General features: G+C 42.6%; 1 protein-coding gene across 1 annotated transcript in view; it reads right to left on the reverse strand.

The window, feature by feature from the left end:
* Window positions 1–2,236: 2,236 nt before the first annotated feature.
* Window positions 2,237–12,651, reverse strand: part of SGCA (sarcoglycan alpha) — a 46,079-nt gene continuing 35,664 nt past the window's right edge. Inside the window, exons 9-10 of the mRNA XM_063959901.1 lie at window positions 6,192–6,415; window positions 2,237–5,800 (exon numbers count right to left, since the gene is read on the reverse strand). Coding sequence (XP_063815971.1) covers window positions 6,226–6,415 — 190 coding nt within the window. The 3' untranslated portion in view covers window positions 2,237–5,800; window positions 6,192–6,225. The remainder of the gene's footprint in view (window positions 5,801–6,191; window positions 6,416–12,651) is intronic.

Here is a 12,651-nt window from a genome sequence, read left to right on the forward strand (position 1 = left end):
AGAGAGAGAGTCAGAGAATGCGTCCTACAGGGAGGCAAGGGGACAAAGTCATCTACAGAGAAACAGGAACAGAGGTTTACAGAGAAACATGTAAGAAGTGTGCTAAGAAAGACTGATGGGGGGGGGGGGGGGGTTACAAACAGAAAGCAGGTGATCTATAGAGAGAGAATTTATGGAGAGACAGAAGAAGAGGGGATTCACAAAGAGAAAGGGGAGGGTCTGAAAAGTCTTAATGGGTCTGCAGAAACATAGTGGCTTGGAGAGGAAGGCGCTGCATATTATAGACAAGTAAGACAAGTATAGGAGAGACGGGGTGGGGGGGGGGGTTACAGAAAAGGGAGAAAGGAAGGAACCTGCTGAGAGACATGCGGGCGGGAGTTCTATATAGAGTCTTGTAAGAGGGGAATCTTCAGAATTCAGGAGAGAGGATCTACGGAGAGAGACAGGAGAGAAGGAGGCAAGAGGAAGAGACAAGAAAAACTTGGTCCACAGGGATTCAGGAGAGACACAGGGAAGAAGGGTGTTCACAGAGTCAAGCAAGAGCTAGAACTAGAGAGGCAAGGGTATCCAATTAGAGGTAAAACAATATCATGTGCGAAAAATTGCATTTTTTTTGCACTTTTTGCAGATGAATCACTGATATTTTTTTTACAGAATATCCAATTTGGTCGCCTGTAAAAAAAAAAATACATTATCTCCCGAAAACACGCAGGTTCAGTGAATCCCGTGTGCTTTCGGTAGAAACAGCCCCGTTTTCAGGGCTGTTTCCAGGGATTTGGTTTTGCCTGCCTGAGGCAGGTGAAATAAAATCCCTCATAAGCCACATCTTGCGCCGATTTATTTGAGCTAAGTAGGACAATTAGCCCCGGTAAATTACCGGGGCTAATTGGGTATCCCCAAAAATTCTTAGGTTAGAAAAGTGGAGGTCTGCAGAGAGAAAAGGAAAATAAAGGGTCTAAATGAGAAAGGATGAGAGTTGTGGAGAATCTGAGTTTCTTGCAACCTACAAAAACATTGAAGAGGGGATGTACAAAATTGGGGGAGTGGCATGTACATATGGTAGAGGAGGGTCTACAGTGAAAAGGAGTGTGGGTCTACAGGGAATCAGAGGTAAAAACGGTCTACGAAGAGTCAGGGGAAAAAACGGTCTACATGGTGTAAGGGATTCAAGATAGATAAGATCATGGCAGAAACAGAGAAATAGGTGTCTACATATACAAAAAGGGCTACATAACACAAAGTGAGGCACAGTACTACAAAAGGAAAGCTGCATAGAAGAAATCAGCATGACAGGCTGAGAGTAGGATAGGATAGCGAAGCAGAAGGAGTGAGAGGAGCAATACAAAGAAGCATCATTCTGCATAGGTGATATTAAGAGAAGGTTACTGCCAAAAGACAGGATGATGTAGAGAGATAGGGAGAAAGACCCCTATAGATTGTAAGCTTGCGAGCAGGGCCTTCCTACCTCTATGACTGTTTGTTATTACCCAGTTTTGTTATATCATTGTTATTTCCAATTGTAAAGCACAACTGAATTTGCTGCGCTATATAAGAAACTTAATAAATAAATAAAGACGCAGTAAGGAAAAGGGATGTAAAGAGAAAGAAAAGATAATCTATTAGAAAGACAAGGAGAGAGATAGTTCTAAACAGACGATATATGAAGAGAGGTCTACAGATGTGTACAGGAGGAGAGAAGGATTCAGAGGGAAACACAGAGCCAATAGGCAGAGAATGCTACAAAGAGCAAGATGGAGGAGATTCCTGCACAGAAACACAGTGAGAGACAAAGGCAAAACAACCTAAAAAAGGAAAAGGGAGGAAGGCCAGGGCAAAAGAAAAAGATGCAGAGGAGAATAGGACATGAGGTAATATGTTGAGACACTACCACACCTTGATCCCTACTCAGAATAAAAAACACATGTACAGTATGTAAGAGGGAATACATAGAACAGACATCATTAGACAGGGGATTCAAGGGAACCGCTGGAATAGTAATTCATAGGTACACAATATGGGTTTCTAGAGGAAAACCACTGACATACCAATTCACTAATGGGGATTTGATTTAGTTTAAAATAAAATTCTATCTGAACTTGAAGCACTAGAAGAGAATGAAGATACATTATATTAGTTCTTCTTAGTTGGCAAAATGTATTCAACATGTAAAGATGTATATGGGTGTATTTTGTCTGGAAGACATCTACCGTAAGTACCACAGTACCACCTAGACAACTTGAGCAGCAACAATGGTGTTTATTAAACATTTAAGGGCACAGGTAGGTACCATTTATCAATTCTATACACAAATGTCACTGTGTAGAAGAAAAGTTAAGAAACTGAGCCATACATTAATGAACAATGGGTGACATCATATTTCAAAAGGATATTATTTAATATCTATGGGGTACATTTACTAAGCGGTGATAAGAGCGGAGAAGTGAGCCAGTGGAGAAGTTGCCCATGGGAACCAATCAGCACTGAAGTAACATCTATAATTTGCATACTGTAAAATGATACAGAGCTGCTGATTGGTTGATGGGGAAATTTCTCCACTGGCTCACTTCTCCGCTCTTATCACTGCTTAGTAAATGTTCCCCTTAATGTATTATATTAATATGGAAATACATGCATCACTGTTGTAATTAATCATGTAGTAATATTACATTAAATACACAGCAAAAATATTATGTTGTAATATGTTTTACTAAATATACTATGCAGTAGTGGTTGGATTTGACAATGAATAAATGGAAGATTTATTACCATCTATTTGATTGTTGTCTGTGTTGTAGCAGTCTTGCTTAGTGACATACTGGTCCGGATGTAATAAAGTGCGAGACGGTCGCTCTCTATTACACACATGCACAACAAGCCTTTCTTATTTTGTTTTTAATTTTGTTAGTTTATCTTTAAAAAAAAAAGCCCTTTGTTATTTTGCACTCATACTAAAGTGAACTCCTTGAAGACACTTGAAATGGTTGAGTAGATGTGCAACCAGATAGTAACACCTTTATGCAAGCTACTGTATGTAATATCCTGCAGCAGGAAAATGAGTATATGGTAATCTCCTAATATTTCCAAAAGGCAAAAGCCAAGTCTAAAAACTAAGCCAGTATTTAGATAAAAATGAAGTTTCAATGTTTTTTTAATTGCATAAAATTTAATCTAACTGAATTTATAACAACATTAGAAATACAGTAAGTGTGTTGTTTTATTACGTTACTTTCATTTCCAGAGTTTGTACCTTCTTGTGCTAGCAGCAGCCAATGTTGCTATAGCTGACTGTGAGGTTTAGATGTTGCATAAGATATTAATAAACACCCAAAGCAACACATACAAGGAGTAGCAATAAGGCATTGCCCTTTCACATACCTGTAGGTACTTTTTTTTTTCCAATACAGACTGTATTACTATACTGTACTTTACACCAATTTTCTAATGCAACTTGTAAAATCAATGGATAATACTTCGCAACCGACGCCGGAATCCCGATACCACTCGGGAGACCAGCGCCGGATCACCGACAGCTGGGATGCCGAAAGTGAGTATCGGGGTTCAGAGTTACATATCAAATAAAGAGAAAAATGTAATGAGAGAATGAGATGTTAAAATATGAAATGTTTTTAGATATTGAGAGGGGTTCTGTATGATATACCGATGGACGGGGTGCCGGCTGTCAGTATACTGATAGCGGCACCCCGTCCATCATAATCCCGACAGCCCCCCATTTAGCACCCTAACCCTCATCTTTTCCCTACCCTAACCTTCCCCAGTGGTGCCTAACCCTAACCCTCCTCGCTAGGTGCCTATTCCTCCCTTCCCCACTGCATAAACCTAACCCTCTCCGCTAGGTGCCTAACCCTAACCTCCCCCTGTATGGCCCGGTCCCTAACCCTAACGTTCCTGTGCGTGTACCCTAAGCCTAACCCCCCTTTCTGCTGCCTAAACCTAATCCCCAAACCACCGATGCGGCAGGACAGCAGCGCATCCCGCTGTCAGAACGTTCAGGATGTCGGCGTCGGTATACTGATGCTGGGATTGTGTCCCCCCCATTCGTCGGGAAGCTAACTGCTTCCCATTGAGAGATATATGGGTTAGAAAGTAGGAGTTTGATGGACAGGTCAAAATTATAACAAAGAGAGGTTGGGGAGAATCATATAACTAAGAGAGAGAGAGAGAGGTATTGTGAAGTGGTCAGTGGAGAGTGAGATAGAAAGAAGAACTGGTTATAATGGGGAAGGAGAACTAATGCAACCAGACATTTCTTGTCTTTATGATATATCCAGTATGGAGGCAATATGCCATTTCCTTTGATGTTGCAGTTAGTGTCCTAAGTAGAAGCTGCGGAGTCAAAGGGTATAGCACCTATTAGGTTTAGGTTTAGTGATGACATCTGAAGAGGAAAAAAGTAGAACCATGGTAAGGCTGCTGGTCACAATGAATGTATTTCCATTCTCATGATGGTTTGTAGTTGCTACCTTGAGTTTGGATCATTTTTGCCAATAACCCCACAGTAGAGGCAGTATAGATATGGTGGTATATTAAATCTGCACTACCACCAAGAAAAAAACAATCTGCCCCACCTGTAGCTGGGGGATTTTCAGTGTAGCTATTTTTCATGGAGTGTCCGCTTTTACTCCTCATATAGACCCGACTGAAACCTGGGAGGAGATGAGAGTGAGTTGGAGGAACAATCACAAACTGGAATCAAGAGATTGTTGTAATCCAGATATTGCTGCCTGTGATTGCTTCCCCCTGCTCACACTCCCCCTCTACACTTTATGGCTTTATGGCACAAGAGGGGGAACTGGATTGTAAAGGAGCATTCTTATGTAGGCAAAGCGGAATATACAGACATGGGGGGTCATTCCGAGTTGTTCGCTCGGTAAAAATCTTCGCATCGCAGCGATTTTCCGCTTAATGCACATGCGCAATGTCCGCACTGCGACTGCGCCAAGTAAATTTGCTATGCACTTAGGAATTTTACTCACGGCATTTTCATCGTTCTGGCGATCGTAATGTGATTGACAGGAAATGGGTGTTACTGGGCGGAAACAGGCCGTTTTATGGGCGTGTGGGAAAAAACGCTACCGTTTCCGGAAAAAACGCAGGAGTGGCTGGAGAAACGGGGGAGTGTCTGGGCGAACGCTGGGTGTGTTTGTGACGTCAAACCAGGAACGACAAGCAGTGAAATGATCGCAGATGCCGAGTAAGTCTGAAGCTACTCAGAAACTGCTACGAGGTGTGTAATCGCAATATTGCGAATACATCGTTCGCAATTTTAAGATGCTAAGATTCACTCCCAGTAGGCGGCGGCTTAGCATGAGCAAATCTGCTAAAATTCACTTGCGAGCGAACAACTCGGAATGACCCCCATGGACTCAAGGGCACTTACTATAGGGCATGTGCAAGTGCACCCAGATTACAATGATGACTTGTAGCACACCAGACATGCATGCTTGTTGTAGTTGCTTTATGAGATGTGTAAGACTTGACATATTGGTGAGTATATGCATTATTCTGTGTACGCATCTTTTGAGCAATGTGCTGTACACCCAATTTTCTTTTACCTCTGCATCATATGTACAGAGTTTAGATGGATGATTGGTTAGTTTAATGAGTGTATTCTGAGTGTGCATGAGAGGTCATTAAATTTATTGGGCCGCTCTGATAACTGTATATTGCAGTTACAACACACACACTACAATAGGATTATTAGCTGCTCCTGTTCCGGAAGTGTTCCTGTGCCATAGACAGCCTCCTGACATCTGCTTCCCGGGTACGTGTGTTTCATTCCCTAAGAGATATTGAATACATATAGCCTTAGAAGAAGAGATAAAAGAGTGAACTGCATGACAAAGAATGTCGCACCCGTGTCATCATCTGGCTCAGAATCTTTAATGGTGAAGGAACAGGAAAGGGACAGAAAGGGGGGCAATAGGCCATTAAACCCTTATGATTCTCTACCACTTTATTTTTCCCCTAGAATAAAACTGTCTCTTAAGTGATGGAAAGTCATCCCCCCAGCACTACATTTAGTGATCTCATACATGTACAAACTCCTGAAAATAACATATTTTGCAAAATTACACTACATAAAGAACCCAGCTATAACTTGCTTCAGTGGTCTTTCAAATACACCTTGAACTGTACACATACATGTAAGTGTGTCTTCAATCGCTACATACCTTGTTGAGCAGTGATGAGGTAAGTGCGGTACATTTACTGCTGGGACAGGATAAGAGGCACACGGGCACTATCTCCTGACAGCTCCATTGGAGATGTCCTCTGTCCTGTGCGGACATTGAACATAGGAAGCGTGGAGAGAGGTCGTGGAACGTCTCTACTTGAAGCCATGTTCCGAAGCTCTTCCGTGTTGGAAAAGATTGACTGCTGGTGAACTAACTGGATTCTGTGAGACACACCAACATGGAATCTGTCACACATCACTTTGTACTGAGATCACCACTCTAAACAAGGGGATGTACTCAAAATATTCACAATGATGACATGGGCATGAGGTCGACAGGGTAGTTCGTTTGACAGTCAACAAGTCAAATGTTGATAGTCACAATGTCTACCTATATAAAATGATAATTAATACTAAGCATTCATAAGGTATACAGGAAAGCATTGTGCATGCACACACACTGATCCCAGCATGTCAGCCTAATTGTCATATCAAGATATGTGTAGAACAGGGGTAGGCGACCGGTGGTACTCCAGCTGCTGTAACACTAAACACGCCAATATGCTCTGATGCAGTTTTAATATGCAGTAACAGCAAATCTGTGACAGAGTAGGCTGGCATGTGTAGTTCCTGGACTGCCTACTGAAGGAAGAGCACTGTGCACGAGAAGACAGTGATCCTGTCATGTCACTCCTATAGTCATATTATATCCCTAAATGTCTCATACAGTAGCAAAACTCTTTGCAACCCCTCCTGCTAGAGAACTTTGCAGTGACTAACTACACACCCATTATGTGCTGCTTCATAAATTTATTGCCACACCCATTGTGATAACCCCCATCACAGTAGCATCCTGCCCCACCACAGTAGCGCTGCTGTTAGGGCTTGCCAAAACTGGTGCAGGGTAGACTGCATGTGTAGTTCCAAAACAGCCAAACGGGCACTGTGCAGTGTCAGCCATACAGTCATAATAAATATCACATAATAAATGTCATTGTCACCCCTTCTGATAGATAACTTTGCACTGAAGAATTACTGTACACTCCTTCTGCACTGTTCTGCTACAGTATTTGTGGTATAGAGTGATGCCTATACTTAGGAGCAGTGGTACTGATGGGGAAGGGGTGAGGGGACTGGAGCAGAGTTGCTGATTGGAACCTGCTTCAGAGCAGAGTTGAAATAGAGGAGGAAGTCCCCGGGCTATCAGCAGATGATAGGCTTAAGCCTGGGCTGCAACGAGGGAGGAGCCCTCCTCAGTTATGCTTTGAGGTATGGCCCCAGGACTTCAGCACTGATCTGGAGGGGTCCTGAAGAGGAGTGGATATTTATATAAAAGGGGATGTACTAGCAGAAGAGAGGAGGTGTTTTGGGTGAGACGGAAGTTGGCCACACAGATGGGCAGATGTATTAACCTGGAGAAGGCATAAGGAAGCGATAAACCAGTGATAAGTGCAAGGCGATAAACGCACCAGTCAATCAGCTCCTAACTGTTAATTTACATATTGGAGCTGATTGGCTGGTGCATTTATCACCTTGCACTTATCACTGGTTTATCACTTCCTTATGCCTTCTCCAGGTTAATACATCTGCCCCAGTGCTCTCTATTTGTACTAGGGTAGATGCTAGAACCAAGTCGGCTAAAGGACCTCTGATGTCAGGGGGAGAAGCTTTGCCTGCGGGATAGCATTTTCACTATCCACGCCACCCACTACTCTCTTTAGTAACTTGGTGGCGAGCGTAGCGGAGCAAGCCACCGAGCCCGAAGCGTGGCAAACAAATCAAGCCCGCGAGGGTAAATTTTGGGTACCCTGTCTGGCCATAGCACCTCCCCTGGTGACGTCACAGGTCCTTTCTCCAACTTGGTTTTAGCCATAACCTTTGTACTAGCGAGCCAGGTCTCTGATCACTGCAGCTGGCATCGCTCCTGGGCCTCCAGTATGGTGAGTGAGGCAACAAAATTTCACTGAATCCCTAACAGCTCCTGCTGCACTGCATTCTATCTTACCCTCATTCCCCAGCCATACAATACCCGAGTACTTCCGTATACAACTGGCCAGCCACATTTCACTAGGGTTGGGATGTGCAGGTGTGGGGGGAGGGAGATATCACACTTTCTCCCTCCCGCCCTTCACAGATCTGCCCCTGGCTAAGAAGTTCACGGCACCCAGCTACGCAGTTGTGCATGCAGTATTTTTACATTTCTTTAAAGGGCCATAGCCACGCCTCCATGATTATACCCTCTACAGTCTCGGGGCCTGGCCTGGCACTCTACAGCCATGCTTAGGGTTACATTTACTAAAGGTTGACTTTAATCGATTGTTAGCAATTTTAAATTGATGACAATTAATCTAAATGGATGTTGTGCAGGGGCTAAAACTCACATTTACGATTATTTGTATTAATTTTTAAATCTTAGTAAATGTCTGCGATAGCCCACTAAACACAACATCAATTTACATAGATTTTCATTGATTTAAAACCAATGAAAAATCAATTACAAGTACCCCTTAAAATTGATCCAAAGCTGATTATTTCCCTATTTAACAGGGATTCTTATCTGTACAGTATTATAAGGACTGAAATATCCCATACTATAATACATTGTAAGGAAATAAGTCATAGCTTATAGTTTAATCTTTAGCATAAAACTTGGCATTATACAATTACAATTTTTCAGTGGCACATAACTTAAAATGGTAAATTCTAGATTACATTGAGCTACATACTCCAGGATTAGACAAAAACAAACAGCACTAACATAATGGGGGAATTCATTTGCCAGCGAATATCTTGCCCGGACGAATTTGCTCAACACCCCACACTTTACAGTGGAGAGATCTCACTCAAAAGTGTTCACTACCCCATAGGGTAGCGAGCATTTTTGGGCAAATGGGTGCGAATCAGGCCAGGTGAAGGGTATGAATTGGGCTGAAAAAAGAATAACAATCCACACTGCGCTCACAATATGAGTTTGCACTTGCAGCCAGTGATAAAACAGATAGAGCCTTCACCAACAAACTCTTAGGTGCATATGAAATATAAAAATGTGATGTCACACGGCGCTACCAACCAATATAGCTCTTATACATTCTTCACATAAATATGATGATGAGCTTTTTCTTTCCCCGAAAAATACTCTAAGAAACAAAGAAATCCACACAATTGTGCAATACAGAGAGACAGAAATGAAATCCAAGAGTGTTTTTATTGGTCCCACTCACAGTTGTACAGGTTATTGATTGCGTATCACCCTCATAGTGTAAGTCATCCTCAGAGTGAATAATTCTCCTTTAAAACTGGAACTTAAAAAGGACATATATAGTACAATATTGTCTAATTTAAAAACAAATTTTAATATACAATTGCATTCACAAGATTAAAAAATCAACAAGCGACTTCCGCTTCCGGGTTCATGGGAGCTGCAGCGTGATCGCTCAGCTCTGCTCCGTGGCCCACAGAAATATACATTTCAAGGCACCCCTGCCTCCAATACCACACGCACATTTACCTCTCTACTCCCGGGGCACCAGATGGACAAGTTCCTCTCCGCCCTCCGCTAAGCCGCAGCAGCAGAGCCGCTTGGAGAAGTGCCGCGCAGGGACGCACATGGCGGCGGATCAAGACGCTGCATCCCCTCTCCCTGCTTCCAAGAAAGCAGCGGCGCCCTCCCCAGATGACAACCTTCCACAGGTACGCAAGTCCCCGGACGCCCCAGCCACGTATGGGAACATTGTGGATGCGATCAAACATGCCATGACCCCTCTCCTAGCACAGGCAGTGACGGAGATCACCCAGCAGATACAGCAACTGCAGGTCAGGGTGGGAGACACTGAACGCCGTGTTGGCGCTGTTTGCCATGATTTAGCTGACGCACAGAGTGCTATTGCTAGACTCCAGAGAGATAACTATCACCTCTGGAATAAGATAGACGATAGTGAAAACAGGACAAGAAGATGTAATATACAATTGGTCGGAGTTCCTGAATCTTCCTAAACTCCTGAAATTGAATCTGAATGTGCTGATCTAGTAGTGGAAAGGGTTCACAGAATTGGACCCTCCCCGAAGCCGCACAACAAACGGCCAAGGGTAGTTATAGTCAAATGTTTAAATTACCTCCACAAACTCGCTATATGGAAAGCGTCCTGCAGAGAACATACCTTGCTTTGGGAAGGTACATGGATCCGTATATTTCAGGACTTTTCCGTCGAACTTACTAAGGCACTCGCCAATCTGTTTCTCCTTAGTGGCTGCAAAACAAAAGTTTGCTCTCATGTATCCGGCCAGGCTCCGCATCTTTATTGATGACAAACATTATGACTTTACCTCTCCCGCTGATGCCCAGGCCTTTTTGGATGAAGGATCCCACGTGGCCTATGATGACATCTCCGACTCTCCGCCGGCTGCCAATGCTTTAGTGGACTTAATTAGTTTAACTTTTCCCAACTTCCCCTCATTTCTTCTTTTGTACTTAGATCAATGTTTCTCCCTCTGTTCTAAATATTGAGTATATTATATGCTATATATGCTTTAGATGGGGGATATACGACCTTGCTTTATTCTTGGTCTTCTACTTGCTACCTACCACCTGCTGCTCAATATACGATTACTTAATACTCTGCAAAGTTTAAGATATTTGTGACACAATATTTTGTTTACTAAGATGTAATTGTGGGCTTTCCTTTGTTTCTTCGCCCCTCCCCCCCCCCTCCTTTTTTTCACATATGTTTTATTACTCATACATGTTAATAGGGGTATATATTCATGTTAAGGGCCATGGAGCCTCTGCCGTGCCCTAATCAAGTATTGACTTATAGCTGCCTCGATTGAACGGCTCCACCTCCGCCTTTATTCCCACACGGCTCGGAAGTTACCTTTGACAGAGTTTGATAACTTCTCTGCATGTTGTTCATGCATCGGTTCATTTTGCTGTACATGTTTCGTTTGTTTTGTCTTGTGTCTCCCTCCACCCTCTTGTTCTTTCCCATTTCTATTTTCTCCCCTTATCAAGGATAATTAGTGGCTTCTTGAATACATACTCCTTCCATCATGCCCTCCATTCCCTACTCCCAGGGTAACGAATGCTAAGGTCGGTTCCATCAATATCGGGGGAATTCATACTCCGGCGAAGAGACGTAAGGCACTCACATATTTGAATGAGCTTAAATTACATATAGCTTGTATTCAGGAAACTCACCTGTCAGCTGCTGAAACTGTTAAACTACAAATGCTAAATTGGCGTGTTCTTGCGTCCGCCCCCTACAATACCAAGTCGAGAGGAGTAGTAGTCCTAGTTTCCAAATCTTTGCCTATAGATGAAGTCACTGTCCAGGCAGATACAAATGGCAGATATGTAGTGGTGTCTTTCCAACTTTATGCTAAAACTTACACGCTCTGTACTCTATATGCCCAAACGTTTACACTAAAACCTTTTTCAAAAATATACTCCGTATTTTACTTCCTCACTCCTCTTCCAATATTATTTTATGCAGAGATTTCAACCTTATTTCACACTTACACTTGGATAAATCCCATCCTAAGAAACATGCACCATCTCTCCCTAAATTAGGGGTTCACTTCCCACCCTCTTTCACTTACTACAAGTGATCGATATATGGAGAGCTACTCACCCAATTGATAAAGGCTATACCTGCTTGTCCTCGGCACACCACACTTTTTCCAGAATAGATTACATTGCCCTACAGTATCTAATTCTTTATTTACTCAAGTTATAGATTCTGATATCGAACCGATTATTATTTCAGACCATGCTCTTGTATGGGTGACTTTTAAAACACAGCATGAAATTTCTGATCACAAAATCTGGAGATTCCCTGCTCACCTGCACAAATCCCCGAATTTTATCTCTCATGTCAATCATTCCTGGGATGAATACCATGTGAACAATGAAATGACTTTAGCCTCTGATCCCGCCCTTTACTGGATGACGGCTAAAGCAGTTTTAAGAGGGTCTATCATGTCTTATAAGTCTCAATTGAAAAAGGCGACCTCAGACTCCTATCTTTTAAAACAACAGCTGTTAACTAATGCTTATTCTACCTACACTAGTTATCCTTCGCCCACGAATAGGGCAAATTATCTTTTGGCTCAGACTCACTTTGATGAGGTTCTTCAATCACTAACAGATAAATATCAGTTTGCGTCTAATTTTAGATACCATCAATTTGGCAATAAGACAAGTAAATTGCTTACTAATATTCTGAATGGCACCAGACCTGCTATGGCGGTCCATCCATTAATGTTACCTGATGGCTCCCATACTACATCCAACAAACAAATAACTGAAGTTATGAGAACGTTCTATGCTGAAGTACACTCGACACCTCATACTATAGACACTTCTAGGCCAATAACTGATACTTGTTCCACTTCACATGTTCCTCCTTCTTTGACAAACTTGCCCTTTACCCCTGTTCCTGAAGAATATCTCCCACGACTGA

The sequence above is a fragment of the Pseudophryne corroboree genome, chromosome 3 (assembly GCF_028390025.1).
Source record: "Pseudophryne corroboree isolate aPseCor3 chromosome 3, aPseCor3.hap2, whole genome shotgun sequence".
In the NCBI taxonomy this organism is placed as follows: Eukaryota; Metazoa; Chordata; class Amphibia; order Anura; family Myobatrachidae; genus Pseudophryne; species Pseudophryne corroboree.